This window comes from Cherax quadricarinatus, chromosome 64, assembly GCF_038502225.1.
Source record: "Cherax quadricarinatus isolate ZL_2023a chromosome 64, ASM3850222v1, whole genome shotgun sequence".
Classification (NCBI taxonomy): Eukaryota; Metazoa; Arthropoda; class Malacostraca; order Decapoda; family Parastacidae; genus Cherax; species Cherax quadricarinatus.
The window spans coordinates 9,364,544-9,388,547 of record NC_091355.1 but is presented as its reverse complement, the minus strand read 5'-3'; the positions used below and the strand labels follow the sequence as shown (position 1 = coordinate 9,388,547).

General features: G+C 40.4%; 2 protein-coding genes across 3 annotated transcripts in view; one reads left to right on the top strand and one right to left on the bottom strand.

The window, feature by feature from the left end:
• Positions 1–20,659, bottom strand: part of Uba5 (Ubiquitin-like activating enzyme 5) — a 29,200-nt gene extending 8,541 nt beyond the window's left edge. Inside the window, exons 1-4 of the mRNA XM_053792894.2 lie at positions 20,446–20,659; positions 15,588–15,723; positions 15,253–15,449; positions 13,728–13,914 (exon numbers count right to left, since the gene is read on the bottom strand). Of these exons, the coding sequence (XP_053648869.1) occupies positions 13,728–13,914; positions 15,253–15,449; positions 15,588–15,723; positions 20,446–20,579 (654 nt within the window). The 5' untranslated portion in view covers positions 20,580–20,659. The remainder of the gene's footprint in view (positions 1–13,727; positions 13,915–15,252; positions 15,450–15,587; positions 15,724–20,445) is intronic.
• Positions 20,660–21,406: 747 nt separating this feature from the next.
• LOC128700005 (uncharacterized) overlaps positions 21,407–24,004 on the top strand; it is a 22,336-nt gene continuing 19,738 nt past the window's right edge. For both annotated transcript variants that reach the window (XM_053792890.2, XM_053792889.2), the window contains exons 1-2: positions 21,407–21,707; positions 23,109–23,235. In XM_053792890.2, coding sequence (XP_053648865.1) covers positions 21,611–21,707; positions 23,109–23,235 — 224 coding nt within the window. In that variant the 5' untranslated portion in view covers positions 21,407–21,610. The remainder of the gene's footprint in view (positions 21,708–23,108; positions 23,236–24,004) is intronic.

Here is a 24,004-nt window from a genome sequence, read left to right as displayed (position 1 = left end):
GAGGAAGTTCGGGTGAGATATAAGCGACTATTGGCAGAAAGGTGGGCTAGTGCAAAGATGAGTAGTGGGGGGGTTGAAGAGGGTTGGAATAGTTTTAAAAATGCAGTATTAGAATGTGGGGCAGAAGTTTGTGGTTATAGGAGGGTGGGGGCAGGAGGAAAGAGGAGTGATTGGTGGAATGATGAAGTAAAGGGTGTGATAAAAGAGAAAAAGGTAGCTTATGAGAGGTTTTTACAAAGCAGAAGTGTTATAAGAAGAGCAGAGTATATGGAGAGTAAAAGAAAGGTAAAGAGAGTGGTGAGAGAGTGCAAAAGGAGAGCAGATGATAGAGTGGGAGAGGCACTGTCAAGAAGTTTTAATGAAAATAAGAAAAAATTTTGGAGTGAGTTAAACAAGTTAAGAAAGCCTAGGGAAAGTATGGATTTGTCAGTTAAAAACAGAGTAGGGGAGTTAGTAGATGGGGAGATGGAGGTATTAGGTAGATGGCGAGAATATTTTGAGGAACTTTTAAATGTTAAGGAAGAAACTGAGGCAGTAATTTCATGCACTGGTCAGGGAGGTATACCATCTTTTAGGAGTGAAGAAGAGCAGAATGTAAGTGTGGAGGAGGTACGTGAGGCATTACGTAAAATGAAAGGGGGTAAAGCAGCTGGAACTGATGGGATCATGACAGAAATGTTAAAAGCAGGGGGGGATATAGTGTTGGAGTGGTTGGTACTTTTGTTTAATAAATGTATGAAAGAGGGGAAGGTACCTAGAGATTGGCAGAGAGCATGTATAGTCCTTTTATATAAAGGGAAAGGGGATAAAAGAGACTGTAAAAATTATAGAGGAATAAGTTTACTGAGTATACCAGGAAAAGTGTACGGTAGGGTTATAATTGAAAGAATTAGAGGTAAGACAAAATGTAGGATTGCGAATGAGCAAGGAGGTTTCAGAGTGGGTAGGGGATGTGTAGATCAAGTGTTTACATTGAAGCATATATGTGAACAGTATTTAGATAAAGGTAGGGAAGTTTTTATTGCATTTATGGATTTAGAAAAGGCATATGATAGAGTGGATAGAGAAGCAATGTGGCAGATGTTGCAAGTACACTGGACCCCCGGTTAACAATGTTTTTTTAATTCCAGAAGTATGTTCAGGTGCCAGTTCTGACCGAATTTGTTCCCATAAGGAACATTGTGAAGCAGGTTAGTCCATTTCCGACCCCCAATCATACACGTACAAACGCACTTACATAAATACACTTACATAATTGGTCGCATTGGGAGGTGATCGTTAAGCGGGGGTCCACTGTATATGGAATAGGTGGTAAGTTATTAAATGCTGTAAAGAGTTGTTATGAGGATAGTGAGGCTCAAGTTAGGGTGTGTAGAAGAGAGGGAGACTACTTCCCGGTAAAAGTAGGTCTTAGACAGGGATGTGTAATGTCACCATGGTTGTTTAATATATTTATAGATGGGGTTGTAAAGGAAGTAAATGCTAGGGTGTTCGGGAGAGGGGTGGGATTAAATTTTGGGGAATCAAATTCAAAATGGGAATTGACACAGTTACTTTTTGCTGATGATACTGTGCTTATGGGAGATTCTAAAGAAAAATTGCAAAGGTTAGTGGATGAGTTTGGGAATGTGTGTAAAGGTAGAAAGTTGAAAGTGAACATAGAAAAGAGTAAGGTGATGAGGGTGTCAAATGATTTAGATAAAGAAAAATTGGATATCAAATTGGGGAGGAGGAGTATGGAAGAAGTGAATGTTTTCAGATACTTGGGAGTTGACGTGTTGGCGGATGGATTTATGAAGGATGAGGTTAATCATAGAATTGATGAGGGAAAAAAGGTGAGTGGTGCGTTGAGGTATATGTGGAGTCAAAAAACGTTATCTATGGAGGCAAAGAAGGGAATGTATGAAAGTATAGTAGTACCAACACTCTTATATGGGTGTGAAGCTTGGGTGGTAAATGCAGCAGCGAGGAGACAGTTGGAGGCAGTGGAGATGTCCTGTTTAAGGGCAGTGTGTGGTGTAAATATTATGCAGAAAATTCGGAGTGTGGAAATTAGGAAAAGGTGTGGAGTTAATAAAAGTATTAGTCAGAGGGCAGAAGAGGGGTTGTTGAGGTGGTTTGGTCATTTAGAGAGAATGGATCAAAGTAGAATGACATGGAAAGCATATAAATCTATAGGGGAAGGAAGGCGGGGTAGGGGTCGTCCTCAAAAGGGTTGGAGAGAGGGGGTAAAGGAGGTTTTGTGGGCAAGGGGCTTGGACTTCCAGCAAGCGTGCATGAGCGTGTTAGATAGGAGTGAATGGAGATGAAGGGTACTTGGGACCTGACGATCTGTTGGAGTGTGAGCAGGGTAATATTTAGTGAAGGGATTCAGGGAAACCGGTTATTTTCATATAGTCGGACTTGAGTCCTGGAAATGGGAAGTACAATGCCTGCACTTTAAAGAAGGGGTTTGGGATATTGGCAGTTTGGAGGGATATGTTGTGTATCTTTATATGTGTATGCTTCTAAAATGTCGTACATGTATTCTGAGCACCTCTGCAAAAACAGTGATAATGTGCGAGTGTGGTGAAAGTGTTGAATGATAATGAAAGTATTTTCTTTTTGGGGATTTTCTTTCTTTTTTTTGGGTCACCCTGCCTCGGTGGGAGACAGCCGACTTGTTGAAAAAAAAAAAAAAAATTTGTAATGGCTTTATTTTGTTGTTTTACAGTGGACCCTCGACCAGCGATATTAATCCGTTCCTGAGAGCTCATCGTTAATCGAAATTATCGTTAGTCGAGTTAATTTTCCCCATAAGAAATAATGGAAATCAAATTTATCCGTGCAAGACACCCAAAAGTATTGAAACAAAAATTTTTTACCACATGAAATATTAATTTTAATACACACAAACTGAAGAAGACATGCACAGTTACATGACACTTACCTTTATTGAAGATCTGGTGATGATTGATGGGATGGGAGTAGGGGATAGTGTTGATGGTGTTAGTGTTTAGAAGGGGAATCCCCTTCCATTAGGACTTGAGGTGGCAAGTCCTTTTTCGGGGTTACTTCCCTTCTTCTTTTAATGCCACTAGGACCAGCTTGAGAGTCACTGGACCTCTGTCACACAACATATCTATCCATAGAGGCCTATACCTCCCGTTCCTTTATGACATTCCTAGTGTTTCACAACACTGTCAGTGTCACAATTAAACACTTGTTCAGGTTTCAATTCTTCACTGTCTATGTACTCCTTGAATTCCTGCACATATTTTTCAGCTGCTTTTTGGTCCAAACTGGCAGCCTCACCATGCCTTATCACACTATGTATGCCACTACGATTCTTAAATCTCTCAAACCAACCTTTGCTGGCCTTAAATTCACTCACATCACCACTAGTTGCTGGCATTTTTCTAATTAAATCCTCATGCAACTTCCTAGCCTTTTCACATATGATCGCTTGAGAGATGCTATCTCCTGCTATCTGTTTTTCGTTTATCCACACCAATAACAGTCTCCCAACATCTTCTATCACTTGCGATCTCAGTTTCGAAAACATAGTTGCACCTTTGGCAAGAACAGCTTCCTTGATTGCCGTTTTCTTGGCCACAATAGTAGTGATGGTTGATTGGAGTTTTGTGTACAACCTGGCCAGCTCGAAGACACGCACTCCACTTTCATACTTAGCAATGATCTCTTTCTTCATATCCATAGTAATTCTCACCCTTTTTGCTGTAGGGTTGGCACTAGAAGCTTTTTTGGGGCCCATGGTGACTTATTTTGCAGGTGCAATCACTAAAAAGGCTGTGATAATATGAAATGTTCCGATTGTATGCTTGGAAGCAACCGTGGTGACTGGATGGCTTGTAAACACTGGCCAGAAGTGGACGCGTCTCAGACGGAATGAATAGTGTTGGTCGAGTTTTTTAGCGCTAGTCGAGGCAAAATTTTTGCGTTAAAATGTATCACTGGTCGGATTTAACATTAGTCGATGCCATCGTTGGTCGAGGGTCCACTGTATTTTGGTATTTCATGTTTTACTTTACTTTTTATGCTGTTAGTACTGTATTTTATACTGAAAGGTTTTGGATAAACACTGTGTACAACAGAAACACTTGTTTATTTCCCAGAAATTTGGCATAAAAAACACGGTCGTAAGTCGAGTCGTCGTATGTCGAGCAGGTCGTAAGTCGGATGGTAGGTGTACTACTACATTAACCCTTTCAGTGTCGGTCCCATAGTATTATGGCTCGAGAGCCAGTGTCGGTCCCGTAATACTCTGCCAAAATTCTAGCACCTTCAAATCAAGCAGGAGAAAGCTGGTAGGCCTACATCTGCGTGGTCAGTGTGCGCAGTATGAAAAAAATCGGGGCACCCACATTGCACTGTGGGAGTGCTAATTCAGTATGCCTTGGTCACCAAGCCTAGTAGTAAGGAATACCTCACTCTGGCAAATTGGGACTCTTCCCTTCCCAAGTGATAGTTCTAACACAGATTGAAGTGTCAGTGAAGATAAATCTCATGGTTTTGAGGAGTTTGTGACAGAAATAGTGCTGAAAACCCAGACGATTTTCAACCTTCCACCAAAAAAGTCAAAGTGACTTATTTCCATGTAGGTGGTGAGGAAGACAGCATGGGTGGTGGGGAAGGCTGCATCAGTGGTGGGGAAGACAGCGTGGGTTTGTGTAAACATGTTTTGTCAACAATATAATGATAACAATGTTTGTGTGGAAATGGGAAGTACAATGCCTGCACTTTAACCCTTTGACTGTTTCAGGGCCCTCTCTGAAACTGTCATTCTATGTCGCCAAATATTCGAAAAAAAAAAATTATTTTTTCTTATGAAAATGTTAGGAATATTTTTACTAGTGTTTTAAGCCTAAAAAAAAATTTTTGCCATCAGTACTTACCGAGATATAGAGCCGCAAAGTTTGCAGAAATTGACGTGCGTACGGCAACAGCGGCGACTGCCGCCCACCCGGTATTCTTTTATTTACTCTAATTCAAAGGTTTCTTGCATTTTTCAATATTTTTCTTTTCCAGGTAACTTATGTGGCCTGTGAGACCAATGTAAGGTGCATTGTTCAAATATACACTCATTATTTACAACACAATAACAGAACAAACTTTATCACTATTAGTTTGTGTATACACTTTGTTTACACAAACAAACAATACAAAACAATGTTTATTACTATTGTTCCATAATATATATACATATGTACAGTCACTAACCACGTTCCTAGAACTGCTGCAGCTTGTGGAACTCTTTGAAACATGGGTATATGCAGAGGGGCACTTCACACTCCTCACACATAAAACGAGTGTCTCTGCGTGTTTGTGGGCGTTTTGTGGTATGCATACATACATAACACCTCTTCTGAGCATTTTTCTTGGCAGTAGTAGGAGGCAGTTGTATGGGGTAGTGATCACCAGGCCTCATACGAGATGATGTCTGTGGGCGCTGGTCTATTGCAGGAGTTGCTCCTTTGTACTTTGCAATTATTTGTCTGATTACTGACAGGCAAAATTCACCATATTTTGGTGTTTTGTTGGTCTTCAACTTGTATATGTTATAAGCATTTAGCATAGAGATATCAACAAGATGGAAAAAAAGTTTGATATACCACTTATAACTCTTGCGTACACAGTCTGCAAACCCAATCTGCATGTCACATTTGTCCACTAAGCGCATATTGAGGTTGTAGTCCATGACAGCTGCAGGCTTTAGAATGGGTTCATTGGTCTCTCTGTTGTCCCTGCCACTGGGTACCATTTCGTTTGTGTGAACTGATGTCAACAATGTGACATCACGTTTGTCATGCCACCGAAATGCCATGATGTCATTGGCAGCAAAGGCTTGCACCTCACCTCTGCGAGTGCCAGCGTCGAACCTTGGCATATGTTTGCGATTACCACGCACTGTGCCACACACGTCTGTCAAGTTCACTCGCAAGAAATCACTGAGTAAGGGGCTTGTGTACCAGTTATCAGTAAATAACATATGCCCCTTACCAAGATATGGTTCCATCATTGTTCGAACCACATCACCAGAGATACCCAATAACTTCATGGTATCTCTCAAAGTATTACTGCCAGTGTACACAATAATATCTAAAACAAGACCACTTCTGCAATCACACAGTACAAATAGCTTTATACCAAAGCGTTTCCTCTTGCTTGGTATATATTGCTTGAATGAGAGTCTTCCTTTGAATAAAATCAAGGACTCATCAATAACAAGCTTCCTGAAGGGATAAAAATACATGCAGCACTTTTGTTTCAGGTACATAAACACATTTCTTATCTTATATAACCTGTCGCTTCTGTCAGGCCTGGTTTTGTCTGAAAAGTGTAACATACGCAACAGTATCAGGAAACAATTGACACCTATAATGTCACTAAAACCTGGAGTTGAAATCAGGCGATCTGTTGTCCAGTATGTGGTGACAGTGTGCTTATACACATGTGGCATAAGCATTATTGTGGCAAAAAACAGGTACTTCTCTGCCACAGTTGTCTCCTTCCACTTGTGTAGCCGTGATTTTGGTGAGAGAATTGTATTTGCCATGGTGTAATCACAGTATGTATTTGTTTCCCTGACAATGATGTCCATCAGGGGTTCATCGAAAAATAACTCAAAGCAGTCCAGTTCACTGGCATTGTTCCCAAGTGGACAAGATGGCTTTATTCCACTTTGTGTTTCATCAAAGTCATGGGGACTGGGAACAAACTCGTCACCGTCCTGCCAATCCCAGATGCGGTCTGCTGGTGGGGTCTGGATATTGTACCGTGGTTGTGGCTGTGCAGGTTGTGGTGGTGCAGGTTGTGGCAGTGTGGGGTAGGGTGAGGCTGGTTGTTCTGCTGAGTCAGCCGCGTGGCTAGTAGCGTGGCCCGGTGATGGTGCCACATGGGCCGTGCCACCCTCACTATCACCACCACTGCCTCCTCCCTCACTGTCACCATTCATACCCATCGTTACAATATCGTCATCTTCACTATCAGGTCGTGGTGTTGGGCCACGGGATGTGCTCCCAGAGTTTCTCCTTCCCCTTGGAACAACATATGAAACACTACCAGACCGCATGCTACGTCGTACATACTGGCGCTTCACTGGGGAATATTCACTCTCACTGTCACTAGAACTGCTTTCAATGACCTTGAAATCACTATCACTATCACTATCACTGCTATCATCAGGGTGTTGTACACGACCAAATAGTTTCCTCTTTCGTCCTGGTACAGGCGAACATGAACGTGAACAAGCCGGCACAGCACCAGAGGTCGAAGGTTGTGGGTCATCTGGGTTTTCGTCACTATTTACGTTATCCTGGGCACTTTTTTCGGTAACACTCACTTGAAAACCCTTGAATTCACTGTCACTGACACTTTCATCGCTGTTAGAGCTATCACTTGGGAACAAAAGACCTCCAATCCGCCGAGGAGTGAGGAACTTCTTACCAAGAGGCATGGTGAAAATGGACTGACAACATGGCGTTCCCACAATGCACCGCTAGGTCCCAGATTTTTTTCACAGGGTGCACACCGACCACTGAGACCCATTCTCTCCCGTGTAGGCCTACCAGGCCTTTGGCGCTCGATTTGAAGCCGCTAGAATTTGTGCGTATAAATACGTCAGAAACATTGGCTCGTAAGACGTATTTATACGTCGGAAACAGTCAAAGGGTTAAAGGAGGGGTCTGGGATACTGGCAGTTTGGAGGGATATGTTGTGTATCTTTATACGTATATGCTTCTAAACTGTTGTATTCTGAGCACCTCTGCAAAAACAGTGATTATGTGTGAGTGAGGTGAAAGTGTTGAATAATGATGAAAGTATTTTCTTTTTCGGGATTTTCTTTCTTTTTGGGTCACCCTGCCTCAGTGGGAGATGGCCGACTTGTTAAAAAAAAAAAAAAAAAAGTTTGTGTGGTTATTGTGTTGCATACGAGTGGATATATATACATTATGCACTATACTGGTCTCACAGGCCACAAAAGTTACTTGAAAAAAAATAAAATACTAAAAAAAGAAAAAAGTAGAATAAAAGTAAAAATAATATTACCGAGTGAGTGGCAGTCGTCGATGTTGCTGTAAGCGGTTCACTTTGTCAACTTCATGTCTCTATATCTCGGTAAGTATTGATTGCAAGGAAAAAAATTTTTGTCTTATAACACTCGGAAAAATATTCTTAAGATTTTGGTTAAGAATTTTTTTTTGTCAAATATTTTTTGACACAGAGCATGAGTTATGGATCAGGGGTCTCAACACTGAAAGGGTTAAATATATTGTAGCTTTATTACTAATCTGGATCAGTGATATAGGTTTACCTATAATTATGCTTTTACATCTGCGCTCCAGAATATTTTATCACTTTTTTAATTAACCAGTTACAGTGGAACTCCGAATATCGGCTGCTGCGTTTATTGGCTGATTCGTATTTAGGCTGGTTTTAGGGCCAAAATTTTGCTCCGTATTTCGGCCGGTGCCTCGTAAATCAGCCGTATTATATGGGTCAGCCCACCTCCCACTGGGACACCGCTGCGTAGGTGAGTCAGTCTCCCTGTGGCTCTCAGTGAGTGAGCATATACTCTGTGCATTCATCCATACATTTCCTTAAAATCCATTGGTTTTTGTGCTTGTTTATTAAATGTGACTGTGAAATAAGCCACCATGGGCCCAAAGAAAGTTCAGAGTGCCAGCCCTTTGGAAAAGAAAGTGGGAAACACGATAGAATTCAAGAAAGAAGTTATTGAAAAATAGGAGAGTGGTGTTTGAGTGCTAGAACTTGCCAAGATGTATGTGAAATCCAAATCAACAATCACTTCCATCCTGGCAAAGAAAGTAGAAATCAAGGAAGCTAATGTTGCAAAAGGGAGTTTAGCAGGAAGGCAGGGAGTGTAGCAGGCAGGCAGGCAGGCAGGCAGGCAGGCAGGCAGGCAGGCAGGCAGGCAGGCAGGCAGGCAGGCAGGCAGGGAGTGTAGCAGGCAGGCAGGCAGAGAGTGTAGCAGGCAGGCAGGCAGGCAGGGAGTGTAGCAGGCAGGCAGGCAGGGAGTGTAGCAGGGAGGCAGGACCCCAATGGAAATAAGTCACTGACTTTTTTGGGTTATCCTAGGCACTTTACACATATGCTGTGGAAGGGAGGGAGGGAGTGTAGCATGGAGGGAGGGAGTGTAGCATGGAGGGAGGGAGTGTAGCATGGAGGGAGGGAGTGTAGCATGGAGGGAGGGAGTGTAGCATGGAGGGAGGAAGTGTAGCATGGAGGGAGGGAGAGTAGCAGGGAGGCAGTGAGTAACAGGCAGACAGGGAGTGTAGCAGAGAAGCAAGTAGTGTGGAAGGGAGGCAGGGAGTGTATCATGGAGGGAGGGAGTGTAGCAGGGAGGCAGGGAGTGTAGCAGTGAAACAGGGAGTGTGGAAGGGAGGCAGGGAGTGTATCAGGCATGCAGGGAGGGAAGTAACCTCAGAGAGGGCTTTGATACCTTAAGTCCTTATGGAGGGGGATAACCCTTCCCTCTCTCCCTCTCCCTGTCTTCCATAAGCCAACAAGAGTCTTCAATAAAGGTATGTAATAGTGATTTAAATGTTCATTTATTTATTTTATTTAGTTCTCATTGTTTTGTGTATGTAAAACTATAATTAATCTTTAAAAAATGTATTTTTTGTTAATATTTTTCGGTGTCTGGAATGGATTAATTATTTTTTTTTTTTTCAACAAGTTGGTCGTCTCCCACCGAGGCAGGGTGACCCAAAAAAGAAAGAAAATCCCCAAAAAGAAAATACTTTCATCATCATTCAACACTTTCACCACACTCACACATTATCACTGTTTTTGCAGAGGTGCTCAGAATACAACAGTTTAGAAGCATACACATATAAAGATACACAACATATCCCTCCAAACTGCCAATATCCCAAACCCCTCCTTTAAAGTGCAGGCATTGTACTTCCCATTTCCAGGACTCAAGTCCGACTATATGAAAATAACCGGTTTCCCTGAATCCCTTCACTAAATATTACCCTGCTCACACTCCAACAGATCGTCAGGTCCCAAGTACCATTCGTCTCCATTCACTCCTATCTACACGCTCACACACGCTTGCTGGAAGTCCAAGCCCCTTGCCCACAAAACCTCCTTTACCCCCTCTCTCCAACCCTTTCGAGGACGACCCCTACCCCGCCTTCCTTCCCCTATAGATTTATATGCTTTCCATGTCATTCTACTTTGATCCATTCTCTCTAAATGACCAAACCACCTCAACAACCCCTCTTATGCCGTCTGACTAATACTTTTATTAACTCCACACCTTTTCCTAATTTCCACACTCCGAATTATCTGCATAATATTTACACCACACATTGCCCTTAAACAGGACATCTCCACTGCCTCCAACCGTCTCCTCGCTGCTGCATTTACCACCCGAGCTTCACACCCATATAAGAGTGTTGGTACTACTATACTTTCATACATTCCCTTCTTTGCCTCCATAGATAACGTTTTTTGACTCCACATATACCTCAATGCACCACTCACCTTTTTTCCCTCATCAATTCTATGATTAACCTCATCCTTCATAAATCCATCCGCCGACACGTCAACTCCCAAGTATCTGAAAACATTCACTTCTTCCATACTCCTCCTCCCCAATTTGATATCCAATTTTTCTTTATCTAACTCATTTGACACCCTCATCACCTTACTCTTTTCTATGTTCACTTTCAACTTTCTACCTTTACACACATTCCCAAACTCATCCACTAACCTTTGCAATTTTTCTTTAGAATCTCCCATAAGCACAGTATCATTAGCAAAAAGTAACTGTGTCAATTCCCATTTTGAATTCGATTCCCCAAAATTTAATTCCACCCCTCTCCCGAACACCCTAGCATTTACTTCCTTTACAACCCCATCTATAAATATATTAAACAACCATGGTGACATTACACATCCCTGTCTAAGACCTACTTTTACCGGGAAGTAGTCTCCCTCTCTTCTACACACCCTAACCCAAGCCTCACTATCCTCATAAAAACTCTTTACAGCATTTAATAACTTACCACCTATTCCATATACTTGCAACATCTGCCACATTGCTCCTCTATCCACTCTATCATATGCCTTTTCTAAATCCATAAATGCAATAAAAACTTCCCTACCTTTATCTAAATACTGTTCACATATATGCTTCAATGTAAACACTTGATCTACACATCCCCTACCCACTCTGAAACCTCCTTGCTCATCCACAATCCTACATTCTGTCTTACCTCTAATTCTTTCAATTATAACCCTACCGTACATTTTTCCTGGTATACTCAGTAAACTTATTCCTCTATAATTTTTACAGTCTCTTTTGTCCCCTTTCCCTTTATATAAAGGGACTATACATGCTCTCCGCCAATCCCTAGGTACCTTCCCCTCTTTCATACATTTATTAAACAAAAGTACCAACCACTCCAACACTATATCCCCCCCTGCTTTTAACATTTCTGTCATGATCCCATCAGTTCCAGCTGCTTTACCCCCTTTCATTTTATGTAATGCCTCACGTACCTCCCCCACACTTACATTCTGCTCTTCTTCACTCCTAAAAGATGGTATACCTCCCTGACCAGTGCATGAAATTACTGCCTCTGTTTCTTCCTTAACATTTAAAAGTTCCTCAAAATATTCTCGCCATCTACCTAATACCTCCATCTCCCCATCTACTAACTCCCCTACTCTGTTTTTAACTGACAAATCCATACTTTCCCTAGGCTTTCTTAACTTGTTTAACTCACTCCAAAATTTTTTCTTATTTTCATTAAAATTTCTTGACAGTGCCTCTCCCACTCTATCATCTGCTCTCCTTTTGCTCTCTCTCACCACTCTCTTTACCTTTCTTTTACTCTCCATATACTCTGCTCTTCTTATAACACTTCTGCTTTGTAAAAACCTCTCATAAGCTACCTTTTTCTCTTTTATCACACCCTTTACTTCATCATTCCACCAATCACTCCTCTTTCCTCCTGCCCCCACCCTCCTATAACCACAAACTTCTGCCCCACATTCTAATACTGCATTTTTAAAACTATTCCAACCCTCTTCAACCCCCCCACTACTCATCTTTGCACTAGCCCACCTTTCTGCCAATAGTCGCTTATATCTCACCCGAACTTCCTCCTCCCTTAGTTTATACACTTTCACCTCCCTCTTACTTGTTCTTGCCACCTTCCTCTTTTCCCATCTACCTCTTACTCTAACTGTAGCTACAACTAAATAATGATCCGATATATCAGTTGCCCCTCTATAAACATGTACATCCTGGAGTCTACCCATCAACCTTTTATCCACCAATACATAATCTAATAAACTACTTTCATTACGTGCTACATCATACCTTGTATATTTATTTATCCTCTTTTTCATAAAACATGTATTACTTATTACCAAATCTCTTTCAACACATAGCTCAATTAAAGGCTCCCCATTTACATTTACCCCTGGCACCCCGAATTTACGTACTACTCCCTCCATAACATTTTTACCCACTTTAGCATTGAAATCCCCAACCACCATTACTCTCACACTTGATTCAAAACTCCCCACCCATTCACTCAACATTTCCCAAAATCTCTCTCTCCTCTACACTTCTCTCTTCTCCAGGTGTATACACGCTTATTATAACCCACTTTTCACATCCAATCTTTATTTTACTCCACATAATCCTTGAATTAATACATTTATAATCCCTCTTTTCCTGCCATAGCTTATCCTTCAACATTATTGCTACTCCTTCTTTAGCTCTAACTCTATTTGAAACCCCTGACTTAATCCCATTTATTCCTCTCCACTGAAACTCTCCCACCCCCTTCAGCTTTGTTTCACTTAAAGCCAGGACATCCAGCTTCTTCTCATTCATAACATCCACAATCATCTCTTTCTTATCATCTGCACAACATCCACGCACATTCAGACTTCCCACTTTGACAATTTTCTTCTTATTCTTTTTAGTAATCTTTACAGGAAAAGGGGTTACTAGCCCATTGTTCCCGGCATTTTAGTTGACTTTTACAACACGCATGGCTTACGGAGGAAAGATTCTTATTCCACTTCCCCATGGATATAAAAGGAAAAGTAATAAGACCAAGAACTATTAAGATAAAATCAAAGAAAACTCAGATGAGTGTGTATAAATAAATGTGTACATGTATGTGTAGTGTGACCTAAGTGTAAGTAGAAGTAGCAAGACATACCTGTAATCTTGCATATTTATGAGACAGACAAAAGACATCAGCAATCCTACCATCATGTAAAACAATCACAGGCTTTCGTTTTACACTCACTTGGCAGGACGGTAGTACCTCCCTGGGTGGTTGCTGTCTACCAACCTACTTTATTTACATTAATTCTTGTCAGAAATATTGCTTCGAATTTAGGCCTTTTTGAATTTAGGCTGACCTTCTGGAATGGGTTACGGCCCATATTCAGGGTTCCACTGTATTGTGAATTTATTCCATACTACAAGCTCAAGACTTTTTTGGGGGGCTATTCTTTATACAATCCTGCCTTTTTCCAAAACATCAAAGAAACAGGTTGTTTCTGCACCATTTAAATACTTTACCTTGTGTACCTCTGTATCTCATTATTACAAACAAAACATTTATTTTAACTATAGACTTTCAATTCAGTAAAACTTTATTTTACCAAACTCATACTTTGTATATCTATGGCAAGCAACATAACATATTCATTAAAATACTTACATCAAAACATGCACTCTCTCCTGGAATAAGGAATTGTATGTGTCCGGAAACAGCATTTTCGGCTACCCCAGACTCGAACCATGACTGTCCCAGCTCGTTGCAGGCACGGTTAACAGCCATACGAGCCTCATAATTATCAACGCAACTTAAAACAAGATCGACTGGACCTCCTGTTAGACTGCCACACCTGAGTGAATAATATTTTTTATTTAGCTAGTAATATATATTGCTCACTTTTTTGCAATTTATCCTAACATTTAAATTAGGCCAGACTTCTTTTAGTTTTGCTGTACAGCCTTACTAATGTTACTACTGTATTTCTATTTTAAAATAATATTACAACAAAATTTAATTTTTTTATTGCTGCTGATGTAAACATTTTTCCATTTATAGTTGTTTCCTTTGATATTTGGAAGTGTTTGGCTCAGGATTACAATTTCTAAAAAACTGGCCTTTATTTTTTAATTATATTTGAACTACTATATCTAGTCTTTCACACTTTATTAATGAAAGACATTTTCAAATTTCATTGAAAGGTTTTGAATGTTGCCCAAGAATTAAACTTTTCATGAAATTTAATCTTATTTTACTATCATTTAGATAAGTCTCTATGCTTCATTAATGTAATGTTTTCATAGGTTATTCCCATGTCAAATTTTGAGTTTTATTTTTATTCCTAGCTTTAAAATAGAAATCTGTAAAAACTGTCTGTAAAAAGAAACATGCACACAAAAAATACAAAAAGCTTGACCTTATTTAAATGAACAGAGAATTGGCATTATAATTTAATACTGTATGTATTTGTTAAAATAATCTGACTACCATACTAGCTTCTTTAACACATCAAATGCAGTGCATCTTAAAGATAATGATTGCACTGTTTCAATATCAAAAAGAGAACTGCACAAGAATATGTTAAAAGAAAACTATTTGTTGTACACAGTATTTGTCCCAAGCAATACAGCCTGGAAATACAAAAAACTCTGAAATATAATCAATCAATTTTTTTTCATTTAATGGCTAATTTTCAATGCATTATATTAACCAGTGAGCACAAAAATCTGAAAGATTAAGGAAATGTACTTTTAAAAACAATTTCTTTTGTTTTCAGCATCTTATCATTTTAAGCCTCCCCCCTCCCTCCCTCCCCACTGATATTAATCCTGGCTGCACTAATGTTTCCCAGGGTCTCGCAGCATTAAAAATCTTTCACAACAAATGGTTGGCATGTTATTCCTTTAGCAGTGTTTCCAAGAGTGACTAAGATCAACAATTTTTTCACCTGGAGTAGAACTTCAAGAATATACACAAAAATGAACAAGCAAATCAATGAAGCACCGAGACATAACTGTCAAATGCTGATATTGCACAGCACAATTCTAGTCATGCTACTAACATTAAAAAAAAATAAACATCGTCTTTCTGAACCTGAAATCTAAAAAAATGGAGAAAGAATAATAAAAGATCATGCAAATTACAGTAGTTATAGTATTTATTAAATGCTAGTTTATATATTTTAACTCACTTTATTCTATCTATGAAGTGATCAAAATTATCAACAGTTGTGATGTTATAGTTATGAGATTCAAAGGTCACATCCGGGTTAATGAAGTGAAGAGTATTAGCTGCTGCCTCCACTTTACTCAGTCCAGCTTGATGTGGCTGGAAAAACAGGCGGTTCATATTCGCCAATTCCACTTTGTCATAGTCAAACAGCAAGAGCTGAAACAAAATCAAGCTTATAAGAAGTGAATGTGATCAACTAACATCATAAACTAACTCAAGATAAATAACTTTACAAGTCTGACTGATCTGGGGAAAAAAATATGTATTAAAGTAAAAAAAATGAGGTACACTCACCTTCCCAATGCCACATCTTGTGAGCATTTCTGCCGTCACACTTCCAACACCACCAACACCCACTACCGCCACAGTGTGAGTTCTGATCTTTTCATAATCCTCTACAATTCCCATACGCTTCAATGCCATCAATCGACTGCAATAAAGTTACGTACTATATATTATTTAGAATTAATATTCACACTCATTAAATTAACATCAAATTCAAAAGCTTTATTCATGAGTAAATTTTTTTGCCACATGATTCAATCTCCTGATTTTACATCTAAAATTGAAAAGTACATGGAAAAGCCCTCATAGTGAATGCTTTTTAATTCTGGAGCACTTTTTCCATTGCAGTTACAAAAACTTATACTATACTAAGGAACTTTATAAGAGAGCTTACTGTAAATACGACTTCCATGATGTTGATAATGTCAATGTAATTGACGCAGTGGAAGTGTTATTTTTAACCCGTAAACGGTCCAAGCAGATCTACGTTCACATGTGTACTGCTACAAAAGTAGATCTACATTTTTTTACACATTTTCAAATATAACAAAAAAAAAAGCAGATCAAAGTTTTTTACACATTTTCAAATGTAAAAAAACAAAAAGAAGATCTACTTTTTTTACATACTTTCAAATGTTGAAAAAATGTATACTATATACGCTTGGACCGTTTACGGGTTAATTACAACAATATACAAAACTTCAACATAAGCTCATTCTTTACATGGCAAAATATTTTATACAATAATTTATTAATATAAACAAATTTAATGAAAAATTAAAGATATGAACAAATGAGGATCAATGCTACTGAATAGGTTAAACATATTATGCTTAAAACGTTTTTCATGTTAACAGCACATGGGTCATTAAGGCTGAAAGCCACCTATAAAATATCTAGAAAGCTTTTAATCCCTAAAAAACAAATTAATGTAAACTATAAGTGTATATAGCCTGAAAAATATTATACATTTATTATTCTGAAATGAGGATCCCTAATATTAAATAAGACATATGGGCAGTATTAGGATAGTTTATCGAGGAAACTTTTTGCCACAAATGGCTTCTCTAGCTAGGGCTGAAAAAGCCATTCATGGCAAAATATTTCCTGGGTAAAATATCCTAATACTGTGCATATCATCCTATTTGTTGGTTTGTTATATCATAGGTTACACAAATAACCCGTACATAAAAGAGAAAAGCTTACGACAACGTTTCGGTCCGACTTGGACCATTTACAAAGTCACACTAACCAGAAGAGGAGCAGGATGGCTATATATATATATATATATAGGCAGTGGTAGTACCACCACCAGCAGCAGCAGCAGCAGCAGCAGCAGCAGCAGCAGCAGCAGCAGCAGCAGCAGCAGCAGCAGCAGCAGCAGCAGCAGCAGCAGCAGCAGCAGCAGCAGCAGCAGCAGCAGCAGCAGCAGCAGCAGCAGCAGCAGCAGCAGCAGCAGCAGCAGCAGCAGCAGCAGCAGCAGCAGCAGCAGCAGCAGCAGCAGCAGCAGCAGCAGCAGCAGCAGCAGCAGCAGCAGCAGCAGCAGCAGCAGCAGCAGCAGCAGCAGCAGCAGCAGCAGCAGCAGCAGCAGCAGCAGCAGCAGCAGCAGCAGCAGCAGCAGCAGCAGCAGCAGCAGCAGCAGCAGCAGCAGCAGCAGCAGCAGCAGCAGCAGCAGCAGCAGCAGCAGCAGCAGCAGCAGCAGCAGCAGCAGCAGCAGCAGCAGCAGCAGCAGCAGCAGCAGCAGCAGCAGCAGCAGCAGCAGCAGCAGCAGCAGCAGCAGCAGCAGCAGCAGCAGCAGCAGCAGCAGCAGCAGCAGCAGCAGCAGCAGCAGCAGCAGCAGCAGCAGCAGCAGCAGCAGCAGCAGCAGCAGCAGCAGCAGCAGCAGCAGCAGCAGCAGCAGCAGCAGCAGCAGCAGCAGCAGCAGCAGCAGCAGCAGCAGCAGCAGCAGCAGCAGCAGCAGCAGCAGCAGCAGCAGCAGCAGCAGCAGCAGCAGCAGCAGCAGCAGCAGCAGCAGCAGCAGCAGCAGCAGCAGCAGCAGCAGCAGCAGCAGCAGCAGCAGCAGCAGCAGCAGCAGCAGCAGCAGCAGCAGCAGCAGCAGCAGCAGCAGCAGCAGCAGGGAGGGCGGGTGGGAGGGAGGGAGGGAGGGAGGGTGGGCGGGTGGGCGGGTGGGAGGGAGGGAGGGAGGGCGGGAGGAGGAGGAGGAGGAGGAGGAGGTGGGGAATAAGGAGGACGAGCCAGTCAAATACAAAGGAAGGGGAGCACTGCAAGAGAGCTAGGTGCCCACAGTGGGAGAGCAGGCGCACAGAGGTGCATGAAAGGGGAAGTGGTGAAATAAAGAAGGAACAGAAACACGAGACAGAAGAGAGAAAGACAACCCAGAGGAGAAAAAGGAAAGAGGAAAGGGGAAGAGGGAGAAGAAGAAAAAGAAAAAATGAGGAGTCAGGTTAAGTCACGGGTGTTGTGAAGTTTGGAGCATTTTACAATGTAGTGGGAGAGGAAGGCATCTACAGAGACGAAGCCAGGGCTAAGATTCATACAAGGAAAGTTGTGAATTAGAGAGGATTCAACTAGATGACGACTGATCGAGTTGGAAGTAGGGAAGACAGTTTTAGCAGAAGACCAGTCAATAGGATGGCTATGATCTCTGATGTGACAGAAAAGAGCATTGTTAGTGTCGGCAAGCCTAACACTATTTTTGTGCTCCCTAAGTCTGTCAGAAAGAGATCGACCAGTTTCTCCAAAGTACTGAAGAGGACAGGAGGAGCAAGAAATAGAGTAGACACCAGGAACATCTGTAGAGGGAGGAGAGGTATGAACGAGATTAGCGCGAGGAGTGTTAGTCTGGCGGAAGGTAAGCTTGATGTCTAAGGGACGGAGAGAATTGTTGAGATTAGAAAGACCGGAAATGTAGGGAAGGCAGAGGACAGAAGAGTTCCCAGGAGTAGAGTGTTTGGGAGAGAAGAAATTACGTTTAGCACGTGAGAGGGAAGAGTCTATGAAATGGGAAGGGTAGCCAAGACAGGAAAACGAATTATGAAGAGTGAAAATTTCTGCCGGAAGGAACTGAGGATCACAGATGCGGAGGGCACGGAGAAAGAGGGAGATAAGAACACTTTTCTTGACAGGGGAAGCATGATAGGAATAGTGAATGTACATGCCACTGTGCATAGGTTTTCGGTAAACGGAAAAGGAAAAACCTGTATCTGAGCGGTGGACATGGACATCAAGGAAAGGAAGCAAGGAATTAGATTCCCATTCAGCTTTAAACTTAATGGAAGGGGGCAAGATTATTAAGAGCTTCAAGAAAAGGATGGAAAGACTGGAGTCATGAGGCTACAGGGCAAAGATGTCATCCACATAGCGGAGCCAGAGTGAAGGCTGCACATCGAGGGTAGGAAGAAGAACAGTCTCGAAGTATTCCATGTAAAGATTAGCAAGGACAGGAGAGAGAGGAGAGCCCATAGCGACACCGAAGGTTTGAGAATAATATTTCCCTTGGAAGGAAAAGAAGTTAGAGTCCACACAGAGGCGGATAAGATCAAGAAAGACATCAGTAGGTATAGGGAGATGTAGAAACCCTTCATGGGCCTTCTCTCTAAGGAAATCAAGGACTTCATCAAGAGGGACATTGGTGAAGAGGGACTCAACGTCAAGACTAAGCATCTTACAGGTTGGGAGAGAGCGAACCCGTTCAATGAAGTCTTGAGAGTGACGGAGGTGGGCAGGAGAAAAAGTACCAAGAAAGGGAGTGAGGGTTTTGGCCAGCCAAGAAGCAAGAGAATAAGATAAGGGTGTTGCGCATGTGTTTTAATTTCATCTTGTCGGTATTATGTACCATTCTTGTACTACTACTACTACTACTACCACCACCTCTTCCTGCCTATATATAGCCGTCCTGCTCCTCTTCTGGTTAGTGTGACTTTGTAAATGGTCCAAGTCGGACCGAAACGTCGTTGTAAGCTTCTCTCTTTTATGTGCGGGTTATTTGTGTATCGTTCCAGTCATGGTATTGTGCCTTTTTTTGTTATTTGTTATCATAGGTTACCAGGGATCCTAATGGATTTAAAAGCTTTTTGACAACTAAAGTCATCATATAATGTTACTTAGGAAGACTATGCATGTTGAAATTTCAATATAAATATCTTAGTTATTGCAGTTGCATATGTATACTGTAAAACCTTTATAAATAAAGAACTAGGGGACAATAAGGATAAATATTATATTTATGGGGAATGACTAAACCCATAAAGGTTATAAGTCAGTAAGCAAGTTTATTTAGGTACAAGTACACATAAGTACAATTATTGTACAGAGTGTAAACCATCGAGGATAATAAAAAAAATGACTTATTTCCACTGGGGTCCTTGTAATATCCTATTACTTAAATCCTAGCTGTAAGTTACAGCAGGAGCCAGTCATGATTATAACCTTAAAAGTTACAACAGTTAAGTAAGTCATCTGTGTGAAATTCAATTACAATAAAAGGAGATACAGTAGAAATAAAATAAACAAGAGTTATTGACATTAACATTAAAGAGAAGATCAGCAACATAATAGGTACACAGTGTTAGGTATATAAGAAATCACTCTCCTTCCTTTTTGTAGCTTCATTTATTAGAGGACAAGCCTAACTGCTTGGATCAAGAGCCCTCAATATCATCACGGAACCTCCCTAGGAATATTATGGAGGAGCGCTAAACCCGTAGGGATTATACAGCGCCTGTGGGGGGTAGGATGGAAGGTATTAAGGCTCAATTCAGGGAACTGGAGCACAGATCCGATTTCCTAGATCAAGAGCCCTATCCATCATCAAAGAACCTCCCCTAGAAGGGAAGGACAATAAGTAACATATGTGCGGCTGCTTCACCTGTATGGGTTAGTGTCCACCACTTCACCTGACATGTGGGTGATCTTCTGCCGTGGAGCAGCGCCGCCATGCTTCGCTTGCCTCAGTTCCTCCTCTAACGCCTTAATTTTCAACTGTAATTCCTCGAGAGACATGTTGAAATAAGGTGCGGCAAATGAACGATGACAGCCAGTTGTGGAGACGATTACTCTCGCCTTCCCACCATCATATTTCCTGAGCCTTGCCAGGAGGCGACCCTATGACGTCATGGAGACCAACTTTTTTTTATTTAAAGTTTTATTAGTAAAATAGCCCTTAATACACATTAATTATAAGTGCTATTAGATATTTTTTTGATATATGTATACCAATAATATATTTTTGTAATAATGATGAAGAGCATTTGTCCGAAATGTTCTGCATAACAAGGGGCTTTCTATATAGTAGTATGTCATTGATGTCAGCTAGGACTGTATACCTTGTACATGTACTTGTAGTAAATAAAGATGATATTAGTATTATTATTATTATATTATTAGTAGACGTCATCTCCTGCTAGTGCTCAGTAATAATGGTTAGCGACCACATTTGCCAGGATGACAACACTGCTCTTTTTAAACATCATTTATATAAAATCTTTAACTCTATTGTATTACTATTTTCACAAAATATTATTGATTTATAAAGGAAATACTAATAATGTAAAAGATGACATAAAATAAATAAAACGAAACTGTTTAATCAAGTCTAAATGTTTACATATATGTTTTCAGCAAGCACTGCAAAAAAATTGTAAAGTACGTTATAAAAAAATAAACTATAATTCAAGACTTCTGAATTTAAGTAACATTTCATAAATAACACATTGTCAGATAATGTTTTGGTTATTGGTTTAACCAATCACAAGTGTGTATGTGTGAAGAGCTCAATTACTATTAGCTGATGTATCAACAGGTGGTCAGTACTGAGAGAGACACATTGCTCACTATTACTGCCTCTCAGCCAATAAGAATCAAGAACTAAATCAATCTTTCACGCCAATTGGCTAATTGTTTCAGCTCTTGGAAGTTTCCGCAAACAAACACTTCATTATCTTCAAAAGTTGTGGAAGGGCAGAATACGAGGAAAAAAGAAGATAAGATAAACGACGTGCAGCTCTCCATCTCGGAAATGTTATCCGGAAGTCATGGGAGATGACAGGTCATCAGACACATCCAGCATCTGGCCCACTGATGAGCTAGAGTTTGTTAATGAGTTCCCTCACAACCCACACCACATTAAGGGTAGGTCTTGCCTCTTCTCTCACCCTTAATGATCCCCTTCAGGGAGGCTCCTTCAAGCTGGCAAGGGGCTCTTCATCCAAGGAAGGGAACTTGTCACCCCCTTCCTTAAATTAAACCTAATTTTGCACTATACAACTTATAAATATAACCAAAAGAATAATCACCCCTAATAGAAATGCGTAATATACCTTGGGTTAACCCCAATGGAAATAAGTCACCTTGACTTTTTTGGTTGTCTTAGGTAATTTACACATATCTTATTATGTATGATAATTGTACTTGTGTGTACCTGTATCTAAATAAACTTACTAGGTAAGTTTATTCAGGTACAGGTATACATAAATACAGTTATATACATTATTATACATAGTGTATGTGTAGACTACCTGGGATGACCCAGAAAGGTCAGACAAACTGGTTTATTTCCATTGGGGTCCTTGAAATGTCTTCCACCCAAAAGAAAAAAAAAAAAATAATAATGATATTTATTTCCACAAGTACATGCACAAGATATACAAGCCAGGTTGACATCAAAAACATACTGCTATATAGAAAGTCCCTTGTTATGCAGAGCATTCCTGGCAAATTACGTCTAATATCCAGGTACCTATTTTACTGATAGGTGAACATGGACAGCAGGTGTCTTAAGGAAACACGTCTTAATGTTTCCACCCATTTTGGGGATTGAACCCCCCAGGCCTCAGTGTGTGAGCTGAGTGTGCTAGCAATTGAGCTACAGGACACTTAAATTTACACACATGATACTGTATAAAGACCCCAATGGAAATAAGTCACTTTGTGTGACTTGAGTTATCCTAGGTAATTTACACATGTATGATAATTGTACTTTTGTGTACCTGTGCCTAAATAAACTTATTAAGACAATTACAATCATCCAAGACTGAGTATTTGCACCTAAGTCAATTTACTGAACTTTATTTTCAGAGAATATACATCAGACTTGCAATTGTAGATTAACAGTATACTGTATATTCCTTACAAGAAAAGTAATTAAGTAGGTTATTTATAGCATTTTTAGAAGTGAACTTTGTAAGCTTTGTTTTACAGTGGGAGATTTCATTTGCAAGACCATAGACTAGTCAACACCATCATTGTGAGCTTTATTTCCAAACCTAATATCTATTTTTTCTTTCTAAATCAACTTTTCTACTTTTGCCCCTCAGCTAATCTGGTCACAATTTTCAGTGTACTTATGTCTGCAGAAATTACACCAGTTTTTTATATGATGTTGGCCTTTAAATTGAAAGTCTTTAGGTATTATTTTATAAAAAAAAATTATTTTCTACCCTACAACCAGTGAATTGCCCTACCCACATTGTGACACTGCTGTTAGGTGACCTAACTTAAATTATATTTGTGAAGTATAGCATTGTTTTATAGATTCATCAGTGGCCCAGGAGAGGGAGGCTGCAGTGTCTGCAGCAGTCTCTGTTGTAGTAGCAAGTGCCAGGCATGGTGTGGTATCATTGTGTGCCAGTGTGGCTCACATTATCCGAGAGAAGAGAAGGTAAGTGTTGAGCTGAGCTTGCCTCCAACAAATAATTGTTAATATCTTGATCTGCTCATTATCCATGGTGGTAAACACAAAGTACCCTCTAGAAATACCATTATATACTCATCTTCATATTATTTGTACTGCCATGTTTTTCATCCACTTGATCCTTTCATCTTATTTCTTGGTATCCTTCCTTCTCTGAATTTTGAGCATACTTGTTTTCCTAAATATATTCCATGGCATTTCAGAGATTACTTATTCTTCTCTGTATATTGAGTATAATGAGTAACTGCCTGTTGCTACCAGCAATATCTAAACCTACAAGAATCTCCGAGACAAGCATCTCCTTAACCCTTTGAGGGTCGACAGGCCCTCTCCGAAACTCGTTCTCAGGGTCGGCCAAATTTAAAAAAAAAAAAATTATTTTCTCTTATGAAAAGATAGAGAATCTTTTCCCGATCATAAAGACACCAAAAGTTTGAAATTTGATAGAAAACTTACGGAATTATGCTCTCGCAAAGTTAGCGGTCTCGGCGATGTTTACGCATCGGCGATTTTGCCCACTTTGAGCCCCATTTTCGGCCAATTTCACTGTACTAGTCGACATAAAACATGAATATTTCGCTAGAACTCCGTTTTTTCTATCGAATGGGTGCAAGAAACCACCCATTTATGAAATTCAACCATCCAGTACAGTGGTCAGAATTTAGCAATTTTGCCAATTTCACACAAATTTCAAAAGATGCCAATTTCCGAATAGGGTCCAGAATAAACAAGAAAG